The sequence below is a fragment of the Gossypium hirsutum genome, chromosome D11 (genome assembly GCF_007990345.1).
Source record: "Gossypium hirsutum isolate 1008001.06 chromosome D11, Gossypium_hirsutum_v2.1, whole genome shotgun sequence".
In the NCBI taxonomy this organism is placed as follows: Eukaryota; Viridiplantae; Streptophyta; class Magnoliopsida; order Malvales; family Malvaceae; genus Gossypium; species Gossypium hirsutum.
The window spans coordinates 61,998,172-62,015,339 of NC_053447.1; the positions used below are offsets into that span (position 1 = coordinate 61,998,172).

The following is a 17,168-nucleotide window of genomic DNA, read 5'->3' on the forward strand; positions in this document are numbered from 1 at the left end:
ACTTTACAACTTGGGCCACTTTGACAATTTGGCCTGATTTTCAACTAAGTATGGATGGATTTCTTGATTGGGCTGGGAATTTGCTTATTGGGCCTCGCCTTCAAGAATTTGGGCTTTTGTGACTCGTATCATTCCCCCCTTCCTCAAAAAGATTCGTCCTCGAATCTGAAAAATCAAATGAACTCGACTTTCCTCTATCGAACGGGACTAATGGCAATTGAGTCCACTGAAAAGAATAGCCATGAGATAGTAAATAGCAACGGAAACAAGCTTGTAGTCCAATCATAAGCATAACAGAACAGGTATAACGTATGTGAATGGACAGATTCAGATTACCATGCAAACAATCTAATTTACTCACCACTGCCTCGTCAAATATTTGAAACAAAGATGGACATGTTTTAAGGCATTCAGTCGTCTCACATTGTTCCCACAAACCATGAATAAATTGCGAGTAATAAATCAAATGGTAAACATAATCGTCACAAGTAGGTATTTGAAAAGATTCACATGGTTCACAGAGTTGCATAATCATACCATGCATTAATCGACGGTCTATAGATTCACTCACACATGCATTATCAAAAACAAGAATCTTTTTATCAACCATCAAAACAGATAGATCATCAATAAATAAAATAGGACAGTCAAGCACGTTTCGATCTAAGTGTTCATCAACACGATCTTTATCACTATCCGAGGAGTACAAAAGTGTTTCAAAGGTTTCAAGCATCTTACCTCGATAAGCAGAAGAATAAGGGTCGATTTTACCTTTTTCATTTAAAATAAACCTTCGCTCATCGGGGGCATAGTGTAGTCGAATCTCCGTTGTTGAGTTAACCTTTGTCAAATGGAACTCAAACTTCATGTACAACCACATAAACTGTTTAAGACACGAATATAAATTGAAAACAAATTTGGAAAATTTCGTTACCTTATTCTCCAAAACAGATTTGGACAAATTCGAGGATTTTACACAAGGTAAATCAAGAGAATAACAAATCACGCTTCTTTTCGTAATGACTTTATCAACCACAATCGAAGAGTAACAATTAATCGGATCAAAATGAGGGGATCTTTTAAGAACTAAGTCACCAAAAGTTTTATCAATAATTTTCAAATATGCACTGGACTCGGTTTCTAAAATTTCCTTACCTCGCTTACCTTCGGGATCATGTAGTGTGATTTCATCTTTGCCTAAGTTGATCGTATGAAAGCGTCTTTCATTTGAGAGGTATTGAAGTTGAAAGTTATCTTTCGATCTTTCAGGAACCTGAAAAGTAGCAACATAAGAAAAATTCATATCTTGGTTAGTGGAAACATTCCTCACTAGCCTTTCCTCGTCTTTTTCTTTTGTTTTTTTTTCTAACTCATTTTCTCTTCTTTCTTCAACTTCTTTTTCAAATTTCTTTTCTGTTTCACATTCCTTTTCACTCTCAATCTCTTTTTGCTCTTTTTCATTCTCTTTTTCTTTTTCCTCACTTGTTTTAACAGAATTTCTCAGTTTGATTTGGTCCTCATGGACTTGTTCCGGAGTGAGCGGCACTAAGGTAAGTTTCTTTCCTTGATGCTTGAAAGAATACCTATTGGTACGACCATCGTGAGTGACTTTTCGATCCAGTTGCCATGGTTCTCCTAGCAATAAATGGCAGGCTTGAATAGGTACTACGTCGCACACGACTTCGTCTTGATATTTACCGATAGAAAAGGCGATGCGCACTTGTTGAGTGACCTTAAATTGGCTTTCGTTGCTAAGCCCTTGTAGTTGATAAGGTCGTGGATGCTTGGTAGTGGTTAAGCAAAGCTTTTCCACCATCGTCGTGCTGGCTACGTTCGAGCAACTTTCACCATCAATAATAACTCTACAAAGCTTACCTTGTACATGGCAGCGAGTATGAAAGAGATGTTCTCGTTGCTGCTCGCTCTTTGGTTTTGCCAAAGAGGGTTGTCCACGATCATGAAGATCATAATCAGTTCTAGGGACACGCCGAGGAGCGCGCCTATGAGCAGGAGGCTGGTTATCCACATCGTCTTTAATTTGATCTCGATATTGAGGCTCTTGATTCAACCGCACCTCATTGATAGTAGCAGTCAACGCTCGAAGTGCAGCAGCCTGTTCGTCCAACTGTTGTTGGAATTTTTTAAATATATCACTAGTATTATCACCTGTAGACATTTTTTTTTAAAACCTGCAAAACACTCAACACTCAAAAATAAAAGTTATCAAACCTCACCGTTAATCACTCAAAAAGAAAAAATCAAATTCTCAATGAGGTCGAATTCAATCTTGTGAGTTCTTTATCAGAGTTTATATCAACCAATTAGAGAGTGTGAACCAAACTACCAAAGAATCCTAATTTGCACTAGGATGCCAAAAACTGACGAGACACCAATTGATTCGTGTTGCACCGAGGAAGAAGTTGTGCACACGTTTAAATCCTCCTAACACAAGAAACAAGAAGGTGTTAGATAACGTAAAGGAAGAATAAAAGGAAACAAATGAAAACCTATAGCTAAGAATCAATAAAAATTGCTGAAAACAGAAAACCCGAAAAACTGCGGAGTAACTTGACAACTTCGTTCGAGGTGTTCCCGATCTCCAAAAATCACGAAATTAAATCTGGAGTGTCCTTATATATTGAATTTTTGATCTGGAAATTTTGGGCACCAAATTCAACCCGCTAAATCTTTTTTTAAATTTTTATTGATTTCGTATTTTTTGATTTTTTTGACTTTTTTGACTGATTTTTTTGCGGGAATAATTTTTTTTATATTCAATCATAGTGCCAAAAACATGTATGTAAAATTTCAGATCAATCGGACAACGTTTACCCACTCAAATGAAATTTTTTTGAACAATTTTTCTGGGTAAAACTGCCGTTTATGCTTTAAAAAATAGAGATCAGTTTAGAAATCAACCAAGAACACCCAAAACGCCCAAAATCTGATACCAAATGATACGGGGTTGCGCGTGGACCAAGATCGAGTTGCCAAGTCACGGGAAACTCCTACGAAAACCCTAAACAATTAGATCTGAAACGAAACAGAAAATTAAAAGATTAGATTTTTTAATTTTCAGATCTGAAATAAAATCCCCAAATCAGCAAAGAATCAACTTGAGAATAGAAATAAGTGTTAGGGTTCTTGAAACCCTCAAGGAGATTGTGATTCTGCCCAATTGAACACCAAGATAGTTTTCCCCAAATTTCGACAATCTAATTTCATCCAAAAAGAGTATGGAAAAACCCTAAAAATTGGGGATTTCTGGGCTGATTCCTTAAGATAGAAAAAGGCTGAAAACACAATAAGAACAGAAAATAGATTAGATAATGATTCAGCACAAGTAGAAATAAAGAAAGAATTGACAATAAGAAATTAAAAGATAAGTCCTAAGAAGCCTTGAAATCTCGAAAGATCTCACAACTCCCTTCAAACGGCTCTAATCTCCCCTCCAAAGAATATCAATGGCAAGAAGAAGGTTGAAGATGGCTCCCACAATCACAAGATTGTTAAAACAACTTCTAAAGAAAACTCAAGAGAGAAATCTTGGAGAAAACTCAAAGAAAATTCTGCTCTCAACAAATCTGAAATTTTAATAATAATGATAAGTGTTTAACAAGGTGGACAGTCATGCCTTTAAATAGGCCTTATAACTAGTCCTAATCTAATTAGAAAACTAAAATAAAAAAAACTCTTAATTATTTTAATATGGAAATTCGGTCAAAGGTCATTTTATCTGGGACTCTTGGACTGAATATTGACATAAAAATTTAAACTAAGTAAATAAATAAATAAATAAATAAAAATAAAAATAAAACTTTACAACTTGGGCCACTTTGACAATTTGGCCTGATTTTCAACTAAGTATGGATAGATTTCTTGATTGGGCTGGGAATTTGCTTATTGGGCCTCGCCTTCAAGAATTTGGGCTTTTGTGACTCGTATCACCTACTATCCAAAAGAAAGAATCCACCCCGCCCTTCTTGTATCCACTTTTCAAACAAAAACCCGCTCCATTCGAAAGGGGTCAATTCAGAATTAATTGATCGATTCAAATTTTGCCATTTCTACTTAAAATAAATAAATTCTTAAAATTAAAATTAAAAAACTAAAGTTAAAGTGTGATAACTATACCTCTTGAGCCGAAGCCCAGAATCGCTTTCTTTATTTTTCATGTTTAGCCCAACAATCTTAACTATTATTGGTCCATAGCCTAAAAGCAAATAATTTTTCAACCTTCCGTTACCTTTGGCGCCTTATCTGTCAATCCCCTCATAACCTACTAAGCTCAAACTCACTGCTTTCCTCCGGAAAGTTTGCTTCTTTGCTACCAAATATTAAAGCTTTTGCTTTTTAACATCCATGGCTTTAACTCTAAACTTAAAACCCACCATTTCTCTATCCTCTTCTTCATTTCATCACCTTCCTTCTTCTTTCTCTCCCTTTTTTTCTATCAAAACCCAGACCAAGCCTTTCTCTTTCACCACAAGAATCCATAATCTCCAATACCCATCTCTCAGTCTCACATTCTCCAGGAGGTTCTTCATTCTTCCTTCAGTTTCTGGAATCTGGGGTGCTTTAACTGGCAATAACAATCCCAAAGATGCTGTAATTGCTATAAGACGTGGAATGTTACTGTTTAGAGAGGTAAGCTGAATCTTTTCATTTGATTCTGTTTGGTATTTTTGTTGTATACGATTTGTAATGATTTTTTGTTTTAAAGGGTGATGTGCCAGGTTCTGTAGTGGAGTTTGACAAGGCAATTGAATTAGATCCCCGACAAAAGGCATGTAAGTTCCTAAATTAAGATTGTCCCTTCATTTGTCTTTTAAAAATCCCTTTCTGTAGTAATGTGGTTTTTACAATGTTTATTATAGATCTTTGGCAAAGGGGATTATCATTGTACTATCTTGATAGGTAAATAGTTCTATATTTTTTAATCTTTTGATGGTTAATTGAGTTGTAATTGAGCTTGATGGCATTGACAACTCAATTAAGCTTAGGTTCTTTCTTTAGGTTTTATTGCAAGAAGATCAATGAAAATTCTCTGATTTATGGCTTTGGTTCTCTTTAGGTTTGAAGAAGCTGCAGAGCAGTTTAGGATAGATGTTGCTGAGAACCCTAATGATACTGAGGAATCAATTTGGTGCTTTCTCTGTGAAGCTCAATTATATGGAGTCGATGAGGCAAGGCAACGCTTTCTAGAGGTAAGTGATATAATAGATATGGCTAACAAGATAGTAAGTAAGCCAACATAGGCTCACCTTATTTTGAAATACACAAGTGAACAACTTTGCTTTATTTTGAAAAAGAATAGTTTTAACTTTGTATTTTAAGTGAGCTTACAACTACAAGTTGTCTTAATCTGGTTACTATCTAAATGTAGGTTGGAAGAGATCCACGGCCTGTCATGCGGGAAGCTTATAACTTGTTTAAAGATGGAGGTGACCCAGAAAAGGTATTGATTGAATTGAACACCCCTCCCTTGCAGTAATGTCCATGTAAACATGTATCCAAATATGCAGTTTGGTTTTACTTCAATGTTTCTGAATGAATAATTAATTTTGCTGTGTAGCTTGTTGCTGCTTTCACCAATGGACCACAGTACTTCTATGCATCTTTATATGCAGGACTTTACTATGAATCTCAGGTTTGTTCTGGTCCTTCAGTTGTTACTACATCCATTATCTTTGAAATGTATGTGTCACACTCGGTCAGGGTGAGCGATGGATGTATTTGATGTTTCTTGAATTGTTGTGTACTGCTTTTCACTTTGCAGAAGAAAGCAGATGCAGCCAAAGTTCATATACTTTCAGCATGCAACTCTCCTTATGGACATAGGTTTGAACTAAGAATGTATTCACATTTAGGACCACTACTACTAATAGCAATACAACATCATTACAAATTGCCCCTATTTCTTTTTCAGGTCCGATGACTACATGGCTTCCCTTGCCAAAGTTCACTGTCTTTGTCGAAATTGGACCTCTGAGTGAAGTTCCTCACTCAAGCTTAGTAAAATGAATTTAAAAGCTGGTTTCAGAGAAAAAAGTTGAATAACTCACCGCAATAACACTCCATATGGTGAGTTGGAGTCTGAGATAACATGTGAATGTTGAATAGCTTATACATTATTATTTTAGACATTCTCAGCATGCAGTGTTCTTGAGTACCAAAGAAGAGAAATCTAGAAAAGAATGTAAACTGATGAACCCTTGTTAAGTTTCTGCAACCTGGTGTTGAATAGCGATTTGTTAAATTCTGACTCGTTAACGATCTGTATATCAAACAAAAAAAACTTGGTTTGTCTATTGCAGCTTCAGTTTTTGGCTCTGGCAACCACGAAAATCGGAAGAACGGATACAAAGTTCGGGTCTAAACTCCATTATTGCTATACTTAAGGAAACTAATTTGCAGAAGCAAGGATTTGATTAAGCCTTAACCCAAACTTAAGATGCAAAGTTGTGATATTTTGAAGATTCTAAGACAATGTTTTTAGATTGTTTGTACCTCTGAATAGGCTCGAAGTTAGCGTACAATGGATAGTTGACAAAAGAGCAAGCTTTAACACCTGTTGACAGTGACAAAATAGTTCCTTTTTGAAGTTTCAAGTACAACTCTGGGTGATTTCACCTTTGTTTCTTAATCTAAAAAATACCCACTTGATGAATCCTTAAAAGGGTAATTCATAAATTTGGAATTTTTCTATGTTTGAAAGTTTTCATAATGACAATAAGCTCTATAAAGTTAATAGAAATATACAATGAAACAACCAATTGGTTGAGTATCTTGCAAATCCAGATGATTTAGCCGTACACGACAAAAATGTAACTATAATTATCAATATATATCTCTTTTTATTAATATTTTCTTGTTGGAATAAAGAATCAACTAAAACAAAATCTTGATAGATACCAATCAATTAATCAACTTGTTTAAAAAAAAACTAGTTTTAAGCAAAAGAAGAATCTCAAATCTCAAACATGTGCCCCTTTTTAGCATATTCTTTTATTGGTAGCACATAGAAGAAAGGATATTCTTAAAAGCGATTCTATAACAGCATATGCCGTATTGAATTAGCACTTTATGAACGTAAAAGATAAAAACATGTCATGACATCATAATCCATTTCACTAAAATTACCCCATAATTTAATTTGCTCAGGCTTCTAAGGTTATGTTTGTAAGGAACAAATTTGCTTAGAAGGTAAAATAAGTAAAAAAAGGAGCAGGCGACTGGATTTAAGACATGACACATAGCTACAGAACCTGTTTTGTCACCAATATCAGCAAATAAATTACATGTAATCTCAAATCATTATAGCCCTATCTTCCCGGTAAATATAATCTCAAGAAGTCTGGTATATTATTAACTGAAGGACACTATATAAATTATTGCTCTTGTTTTTGTTCTGTCTGCAAGTTATTTCATCTAAAACAAACACATAGGAAGTATAAGTGGGACATGCCAATTCGAATTGTTGGGATTTTGGCAAGGAGTTTTCAATGTCTTCAGAGAGACTCATTGCAGAAGATGTTATGCGGTCTGATGAACCAAGGTATGGTTCAACAGCGACATTGGCATGGTCTGGTTCCTTCGTACGATGTGGTGAAAACGATTCCATCTTCGAAGAACTTCCAAAGGCAACCATTGTATCGGTTTCGAGGCCTGATACAGGAGATATGAGTCCCATGCTTCTATCTTACACCATTGAAGTTCAATATAAACAGTTCAAGTGGAGATTATTGAAGAAGGCTTCACAAGTTCTATATCTACACTTTGCGTTGAAGAAGCGTGCGCTTATTGAGGAATTTCACGAAAAACAAGAACAGGTTTTCCCTTTTCCCTTGCACTTTATGCTATTTTCTATGCTTGCAAACTTGTTTATAAAGTTTGCTTTGAGCTTTTCATTGCATTATTCTTATGACATAGGTTAAAGAATGGCTTCAAAGCTTAGGGATAGTTGACCAGGTTGCGGTCGTGCAAGATGATGATGAACCTGATGATGGAGCCTTCCCGTTACACAACGAAGGAAGCTCGAGAAATAGGTGAGTGTGTACTGTTTTCTATGGATTGTGCTCTGTAGGAGAACCCTTCTCTACTATTGCTTGCTGTTTTTAGTTCTTAATTATTTGATCCTTAATGCAGAAATGTTCCATCTATTGCTGCTTTGCCAATTCTTCGCCCCACATTAGGAGGGCAGCAAACTGTTTGTGACAAAGCCAAAGTGGCAATGCAAGGTTATTTGAATCATTTCCTGGGAAACTTAGACATAGTGAACTCTAGAGAGGTGAGCATAGAATATTTTTTTTTGAGCCAATATTTGATTCATTTTCTTATTTCAAAGCCTAGCTTGTTGGACTATTCACTTGTATGCCCTGCATCATTGAAACTAGTCGTTCCAAACTTCAGGTATGCAAATTTTTGGAGGTATCTAAGTTTTCGTTTTCACGGGAATACGGCCCAAAGTTAAAAGAAGGATATGTTATGGTGAAGCATCTATCGGAAGTCACCGGAGATGATGATGTCGGATGCTTTCCATGCCAATGGTTTAGCTGCTGGAGTAACAACTGGAGAAAGGTACTTGAATTTCCAATCTGCAAATACGCAGAAGAAACTTGAAATTTATACCAATGCTCCAAAACTATGTACAGTTTGCAGTATTTTCGTAACTATTGTTGTTTCTCATTGTTACTGCATGTAGGTATGGGCGGTTATGAAACCGGGATTCTTGGCCTTGTTGGAAGATCCTTTTGACACAAAGCTTTTAGACATTATTGTTTTTGATGTACTACCAACCAAGAATGAAGATGTGAAGTCTCAGGTCTATTTAGCAGAACAGATAAAAGAACATAACCCTTTGTACTATGCATTTAGGGTAAGCTATGTCGATGCATCTGAAACATAAATGTGTTTACCAGTTATTTCTACTACTTGTGGATGACATCAAGTTTCTTTTCTATCAATATTAGCTAAATGAAAGTTCCCTTTATGTTAAAATCTAACAATGGAAATGTGAAAAGGTCTCTTGTGGAAGTTGGAGCATGGACTTGAGAGTCACGAGTAGTGGTAAAGCCAAACAATGGGTTGCTGCCATTAATGATGCAGGCATAGGGGCCCCTGAGGGCTGGTGTTGTCCTCACCGTTTCAGTTCCTTTGCTCCTCCAAGAGGTTTGAATGAAGATGGAAGTCAAGCTCAATGGTTTGTTGATGGTAAAGCTGCATTTGAAGCCATTGCTTCTTCGATAGAGAAGGCAAAATCAGAGGTTCATAGCTTCCTATGCCTATTGTTTGTATATGTCAATCCCATTTAGTCTTCGAATTCAATGACCTGAATCCTTTTTTATGCAGATATTCATTACTGGCTGGTGGCTCTGCCCAGAGCTATATCTGAGGCGCCCTTTTGAAAGTAATCCTTCTTCTCGGCTCGATGCACTACTAGAATCAAAAGCTAAGCAAGGAGTTCAGGTGCAAACAGTTCGCTCTCTGTTCAATCCATAATCATAATATCACTATCATATTGATTGCTCTTCATTGTATGAACTAAAATTAACCATGCAGATTTACGTTCTTCTCTACAAGGAGGTTTCCATTGCTTTGAAAATCAATAGTTTGTATAGCAAGAAACTGCTTCATAACATTCACGAGAACATAAAGGTGCTCCGTTATCCTGACCATTTGTCGACAGGCATATATTTATGGTATGCAGCTTAGAGATGAAAACTCAATCCACATTTCCGATACAAACACCAATCATCTGCATTTTATTGACATCGAATTAAATAGAAAATTTACATCTTATGTTACTTGTTTTATGTTTAATTATTGTTTTGCTATGGTTAAATGCAGTCCCATCATGAGAAACTTGTTATTATTGATTACCAGATATGCTTTATTGGAGGTTTAGATTTGTGCTTTGGACGGTATGACACGGTTGAACATAGAGTTGGTGATTGCCCTCCCGTTACATGGCCCGGGAAGGACTATTATAATCCCAGGTATATTTCTTTTATGGATAGTACTGACACTGATTTAGCTAAGCATCTCCAGAGCTATTAATAATGAGGATTATATGTGCAAACTAGCTTTGCATGCTGATAAACATTTGTATTCAATTATTCATCAACTTATCAAGTTGAAAGAAATGCTAGGCTACTTCAGAAAGTTTGAAATAATTTGTGTATTCTTTGATGGTTCTGTTTAGAGAATCTGAACCTAACTCTTGGGAGGAATCAATGAAAGATGAACTGGATCGAGGAAAATATCCTCGTATGCCATGGCACGACGTCCATTGTGCTCTATGGGGACCACCTTGTCGCGATGTTGCTAGGCACTTTGTTCAACGTTGGAACCATGCCAAGGTTACTCTTTCTTCACTTTGGGCTCTTTGAGCACATGTTTCTTGTCTTGGCCAAAGTTTATGTTTCCGATACATATAAGTTGTTTGTTTTCAGAGAAATAAAGCTCTACATGAGCAAACAATTCCATTACTTATGCCTCAACACCACATGGTCCTCCCTCATTACATGGGAAATAGAGAGATTGACATTGAAAGTAAGGGAGATGTCAATCAGAGAGAACTCAGCAGACAAGAATCTTTTTCCTCACTATTGCCCTTCGAAGACATCCCGTTGCTTTTGCCCCAAGAATCCAATGGACTTGCTGTTTCTAATGGAGACCAAAAGTTAAATGGTCTGTGCAGTAGGTTCGATCCTTCTGTTGAAGCCGTGGCCTGCATTGCAACAAAGAACCAGCAGCAACAAATTGGTCAAAAGACCAACAGCAGCAAATTGTACAATTTGAGCTGCTATACTGTTTTGTAGCAAAGAAATGGAGTTGGTTCAGTTATAAAATTACTTTTTGAATATTTGTTCCTATGGAACTTAGTCTAAATCTTTGTAATGAGTTAGCTAAGTTAGTAGGAAAGATTGACTGATGTAATAGCTGGTATGCCAGCTTTCTTTTGTATACAAGTTGCTATATTGGTAAGTAAGAGCAGTTAAATTAGTAGGTAGCTGTCAAATACTTTTGTAACCATCATATATTCAAAGTTTGAATGAAAATTATGATGACTTCTCAGTTACAATTTTTCTTGCTGAGTTCTTTTCTTTTGTTTTTCTTTCAATCGTTTTTTGCTTTCTTTACTACTGCCATTTATCCAACAAATGGTATCAAGAGCTTTCAGTCTTTGAGGGCCTTGGTTGTACACTGTCACTAAACAAATTTTGTTTGAAACAAAAGAAGAAGAGGTTGTTTTGCTTGCTAAAAAAAATGAGTTTTACACCACCTCCTCCACCTGTTTTTGCTGGAGAAAATTACAACATCTGGGCAGTGAAAATGAGAACATACCTGCAGGCACACGACCTGTGGAATGTTGTTCTCAATGACACTGAGCCACCACCACTAAGAGCCAACCCGACTATAGCCCAGATTAGGCAGCACAATGAAGACTGTGCCAAGAAGTATAAGGCTATGTCGTGCCTTCAAAGTGGAGTTTCTGATGTTATTTTCACAAGAATAATGGCTTGTGACACTCCAAAGCAGGCATGGGACAAACTCAAGGAGGAGTTTCAGGGGTCTGACAAGACCAGGCAACAACAGCTGATCAACATGAGAAGAGATTTTGAAAATCTCAAAATGAAGGACTCAGAAACCATCAAGCAGTATGCTGACAGAATCATGGCTACTGTCAACAACATAAGGCTGCTTGGGGAAGAATTCAGTGACCAAAGAGTGGTTGAGAAGGTCATAACAACCTTGCCAGAGAAGTATGAAGCAAAAATTTCTTCTCTGGAAGATTCAAGGGACTTGTCAACAATCCCTTTGACAGAGCTTATAAATGCTCTCTATGCTCAAGAGCAGAGAAGGGCAAATAGGCAGGAGGACCACTATGAAGGAGCTTTTCAGGCTAGAAGCAGAGAAAGCTCAAGTGCAAACTTAAATGCCAAAGGCAAGAAGCCCTGGACTGAGAAGAAGAAGAAAGAACCTGTCAAAAGGAAGTTCCCACCTTGTGTCCATTGCAAGAAGACTACTCATCTCGAGAAATACTGCTGGTACAGACCAGACATTCAATGTAGAGCCTGCAAGCAATTTGGCCACATCGAAAAGGTCTGTAAGAGCAAGCCAAAACCACAACCACAATTTCAAAACCAAGCTCAAGCTGCAGAAGAGGTTGAATCACCTGAAGAGCATGTTTTTTCAGCATCATGCTTTGCAAGCTCGAGCAAAGTTAGTAAAATATGGTTGATTGACAGTGGATGTACCCACCATATGGCTTCTGAGAAGAGTATATTTAAGGAGCTTGACACCACTTTCAAGTCCAAAGTTAGAATTGGCAATGGTGAGCTGCTGGAGGCAAAAGGGAAAGGCAAGGCCTTGATAAGCACCAAGTCAGGTATTAAAACCATTTCTGAGGTTCTCTATGTACCTGACATTGACCAAAATTTGCTAAGTGTTGGCCAGCTATTGGAGAAGGGTTACTCTCTGATTTTTGAAGGCAAAAACTGTTTGATCAAAAATGCTGCTGGTGAAGTGTTGACTACAGTGGCTATGCAAGACAGAACCTTCATTGTGGATGTGAATCAACTGCAAGCCAAGGCATACGCATCTCAGTCTGATGAGACAGACTTGTGGCACAGGAGGATGGGGCATGTGAACTACAATTCACTGAGCATGCTGCACAAAATGGATTTGGTCAGTGATATGTCCAAAATTGAGCCAAATGATGCTGTATGTGAGGTCTGTCAGCTTGGCAAACAAACCAGATTACCCTTTCCAGTCAACAAGGCATGGAGAGCACAAGGGAAGCTTCAGCTTATTCATACAGACATCTGTGGACCAATGAAGACTACCTCCTTAAATGGCAGCAGGTACTTTGTACTCTTCATTGATGATTATTCAAGGTTCTGTTGGGTAAATTTTTTGAAGCATAAGTCAGATGTTTATGACTCTTTCTGCAAATTTAAAGCCTTGGTTGAAAACCAAGCAAATTGCAAACTAAAATGTTTGAGGTCTGACAATGGTTCTGAGTATGTATCTCAGAAGTTTCAAAAATTGTGTGATGATGCTGGAATTCAACACCAATTGACTACTGTGTACACACCACAGCAAAATGGTGTTTGTGAAAGGAAAAACAGAACAGTCCTTGATATGGCTAGGTGTTTGTTATTTGAGGCCAATATGCCTAATGTTTTTTGGGCTGAAGCTGTGAATACAGCTATTTACCTGTTGAATAGGTTGCCAACTAATGCAGTCAAAGGAAAAACTCCCTTTGAAGCCTGGTTTGCACAGAAACCATCTGTCTCTCATTTGAAGGTATTTGGTTGTCTATGTTATGTGTTGGTACCTGAGGAGAGAAGAACCAAGTTGGACAAGAGGTCCATGCCTGGGGTGTTTGTTGGCTACAGCAATGTGAAGAAAGGATATAGAGTCTTTGATCCACTGACCAAGAAGGTTGTAGTGAGCAGAGATGTGAAATTCAGTGAAGCAAGTAGCTGGAAATGGGATGGAATTGAAGCAAATTTGCCAGATGAAGAAGAGATTGATGTTGATCTGCAGCAAGCTAAAAATGAAGAAGTAATTGAAAATGGCTATGATGATCAACCTGTTCGAGGCACCAGGACATTAACTGACATCTATGAGAGATGTACAGTAACTATAGTAGAGCCTTCATGTTTTGAAGAAGCTGCAAAAGAAAAATGCTGGCAGGATGCTATGGAAGCTGAATTTAAAATGATTCAGAAAAATGATACATGGGAGCTTGTAAACAGACCTGAAAACAGAAAAATTATAGGTGTAAAGTGGGTCTATAGAATTAAGAACAATGCAGATGGCTCTCTTAATAGACATAAGGCCAGACTGGTTGTTAAAGGTTATAGTCAGCAGCAAGGGGTTGATTTTTCTGAAACCTTTGCACCTGTTGCAAGGTTGGATACTATCAGATTGCTGCTAGCTTTGGCAGCTCAAAAGCATTGGAAGGTGCATCATCTGGATGTTAAGTCAGCCTTTCTAAATGGCTTTCTTAATGAAGAAATATTCATTGAGCAACCTGAGGGTTTTATGGTCACTGGTGAAGAACAGAAGGTCTACAAGCTGAAAAAGGCTTTGTACGGTCTAAAACAGGCTCCAAGGGCCTGGTATGAGAGGATTGATGGCTACTTAGCAAGGCTCGGGTTCACAAAGAGTATCAGTGAGCCTACACTCTATGTTAAGAAGGATCAGGAGGAAACCTTGTTAATTGTTTCCTTGTATGTTGATGATCTGTTGGTTATTGGCTGCAAAGATGAACTTATTGAAGACTTCAAGAAACAGATGCAACATGTCTTTGAGATGACTGACCTTGGTCTTATGACCTACTTTCTTGGCATGGAGATAAAACAAGGAAGTGATGGCATTTTCATAAGTCAGCAAACATTTGCTTCCAAGGTGCTTGAAAACTTTTGCATGTTGAAATGCAAATCAGTCACTACACCAGTTGCATTGGGAGAAAAATTGTCAAGTGCCAGTGAACATGATCGAGTAGATGAGAAGGCATATAGAAGCTTAATTGGTTGTTTGCTTTATTTAACAGCAACTAGACCAGACATTGTCTATGCTGTTAGTCTACTTTCAAGATTTATGCACTGCAGTAATGTGGCACATCTGAAGGCAGCAAAAAGAGTGTTAAGGTATGTCAAAGGAACCATTGATACTGGTGTGAAGTTTTGGAGGGCAAGGGAGCTGAAACTCGTAGGCTATTCTGATAGCGATTGGGCAGGGTCAGTTGATGACATGAGGAGCACTTCAGGTTATTTTTTCACCTTAGGCTCGAGTGTTTTCAGCTGGAGTTCGAAGAAGCAACAAACTGTTGCACAATCTACAGCAGAGGCTGAATATATCTCAGCTGCAGCAGCTGTGAACCAAGCCATTTGGCTTAGGAAGATTTTGGATGATTTGAATGAAAGTCAAGTTCAGCCTACTGAGATTAGAGTGGATAATCAATCAGCTGTGGCCATAGCCAAGAATCCAGTCTTCCATGGTAAGACTAAGCACTTCAAAATCAAATTTCATTTTGTTAGAGAAGCTGAGCAATCTGGGGAGGTTAGCTTAATTCATTGCAGCTCAGAAATTCAGCTAGCTGACATTTTAACTAAACCATTGGGAGCCAACCGATTTAATGCTTTGAAGGAAAGGATTGGTGTTTGTTGCATACAGACCAAGGAGGAGTGTTGAAGCCGTGGCCTGCATTGCAACAAAGAACCAGCAGCAACAAATTGGTCAAAAGACCAACAGCAGCAAATTGTACAATTTGAGCTGCTATACTGTTTTGTAGCAAAGAAATGGAGTTGGTTCAGTTATAAAATTACTTTTTGAATATTTGTTCCTATGGAACTTAGTCTAAATCTTTGTAATGAGTTAGCTAAGTTAGTAGGAAAGATTGACTGATGTAATAGCTGGTATGCCAGCTTTCTTTTGTATACAAGTTGCTATATTGGTAAGTAAGAGCAGTTAAATTAGTAGGTAGCTGTCAAATACTTTTGTAACCATCATATATTCAAAGTTTGAATGAAAATTATGATGACTTCTCAGTTACAATTTTTCTTGCTGAGTTCTTTTCTTTTGTTTTTCTTTCAATCGTTTTTTGCTTTCTTTGCTACTGCCATTTATCCAACACCTTCGTCTCAGAAACATGGAGTTGATGCTATATCCTCATCTTCTCATGATTTTGAAGTTGACTCCTCAGGTTCAGAAACACAAATTACGGGTACCGCAGATGACCATTATTGCATGGATCCTCGAAGGGTCCTGGAAGCAAATGAAATGCCACAATCAGATATGGAAATTCCTGACGAATGGTGGGAAACAACTGTTACTGATGAAAATGAAGCTTCTGTATGTGAATATGGAGAGATCAGTCCTCGTATACCATGTCATTGTCAGGTTAGCTTTGCTCTTGAAAGCCAATAAACTTTATTGTGCTGTCATACCTGAGTCTACACAGCTATTTTATTCGGATTTTCATCTTTCTTAAAGTACATGTGTTTGATATCTTTGTCTACAGGTTATCAGAAGTGTCAGCCAGTGGTCTGCAGGAACGAGCCAAACTGAAGAAAGTATTCATAGTGCTTACTGTTCCTTAATTGAGAACGCAGAACATTTTATTTACATTGAGGTAACATAAGTTGCGGTAATTGAAGTCCATGGTTAACTAAGTTGTCAGTTTTTTATACTAACTATTTTGCTGTTTCCATTGGTTGATTGCTTGTAGAATCAATTTTTTATATCAGGTCTTGCTGAAGACGAAATTATACAGAACCGAGTTTCGGAAGCATTGTACAGACGGATTCTGCGAGCGCACAAAGAAGAAAAATGTTTTCGAGTAATTGTAGTTATACCACTCTTACCAGGCTTCCAGGTATGATTCTTTGTATGAGATCCTGATTTCTAGTTTCAAATCTGAGATGCTTAGTCATTTTGATCAATAGGGAGGTCTCGATGACTTTGGTGCTGCAACTGTTAGAGCCTTAGTTGACTGGCAATATCGAACAATTTCGAGAGAGAAAACTTCGATATTGCATCATCTGAAAACAAAACTTGGACCTAAAACATGGGATTACATTTCCTTCTATGGTCTGAGATCGTACGGTAGACTTTCTGATAGCGGTCCTATCGCTACGAGTCAGGTATTCTTCTTGTATTACATGTTTTCACCTTTATATGCCTTTTGACATTTGATTTGTAATGAAAAAAGTTCAAAATATTTTATTGAACATATTCTCATTATTGATACAGGTTTACGTGCATAGCAAGTTGATGATTATAGATGATCGTCTTGCTGTGATCGGTTCGTCTAATGTTAATGACAGGAGTTTGCTTGGATCAAGGGACTCCGAGGTACTTTATGTTTCTCTTTCGATTTTCAAGAGGCTCACACCTTGTAACATAAGATGTTCAATATCAGGAAAAGTAGTTTTCCGTAACACATAGGTTGAGGATGACTGTGATAACATCAAAGGCAGAAGTTATATTACCTCATTATAGAATCATCAATCATCGCTAGGCTACCAATTCCTTTGAAATGGGTTCTGAGGGTTCACTCCAAGCTCATATTTGCTCATCATATTCTTACATTAATGGACAATTTTATATGCAGCTCTAATCTGCTGTTGAGAAAGCTGTCTTGTAATTGA

At 37.4% G+C, this 17,168-nt stretch overlaps 1 protein-coding gene across 1 annotated transcript; it reads left to right on the forward strand.

Moving 5' to 3' along the window:
• The first annotated feature begins 4,233 nt into the window (after nt 1-4,233).
• Nucleotides 4,234-6,259, forward strand: LOC107927189 (uncharacterized). Its single transcript, XM_016858218.2, has 8 exons — nt 4,234-4,647; nt 4,724-4,790; nt 4,878-4,917; nt 5,075-5,207; nt 5,387-5,458; nt 5,576-5,650; nt 5,780-5,841; nt 5,930-6,259. The coding sequence occupies exons 1-8, from the start codon at nt 4,363-4,365 to the stop codon at nt 5,994-5,996; spliced, it is 801 nt and encodes a 266-aa protein (XP_016713707.2). The 5' UTR covers nt 4,234-4,362; the 3' UTR covers nt 5,997-6,259.
• The last annotated feature ends 10,909 nt before the right edge of the window (nt 6,260-17,168 follow it).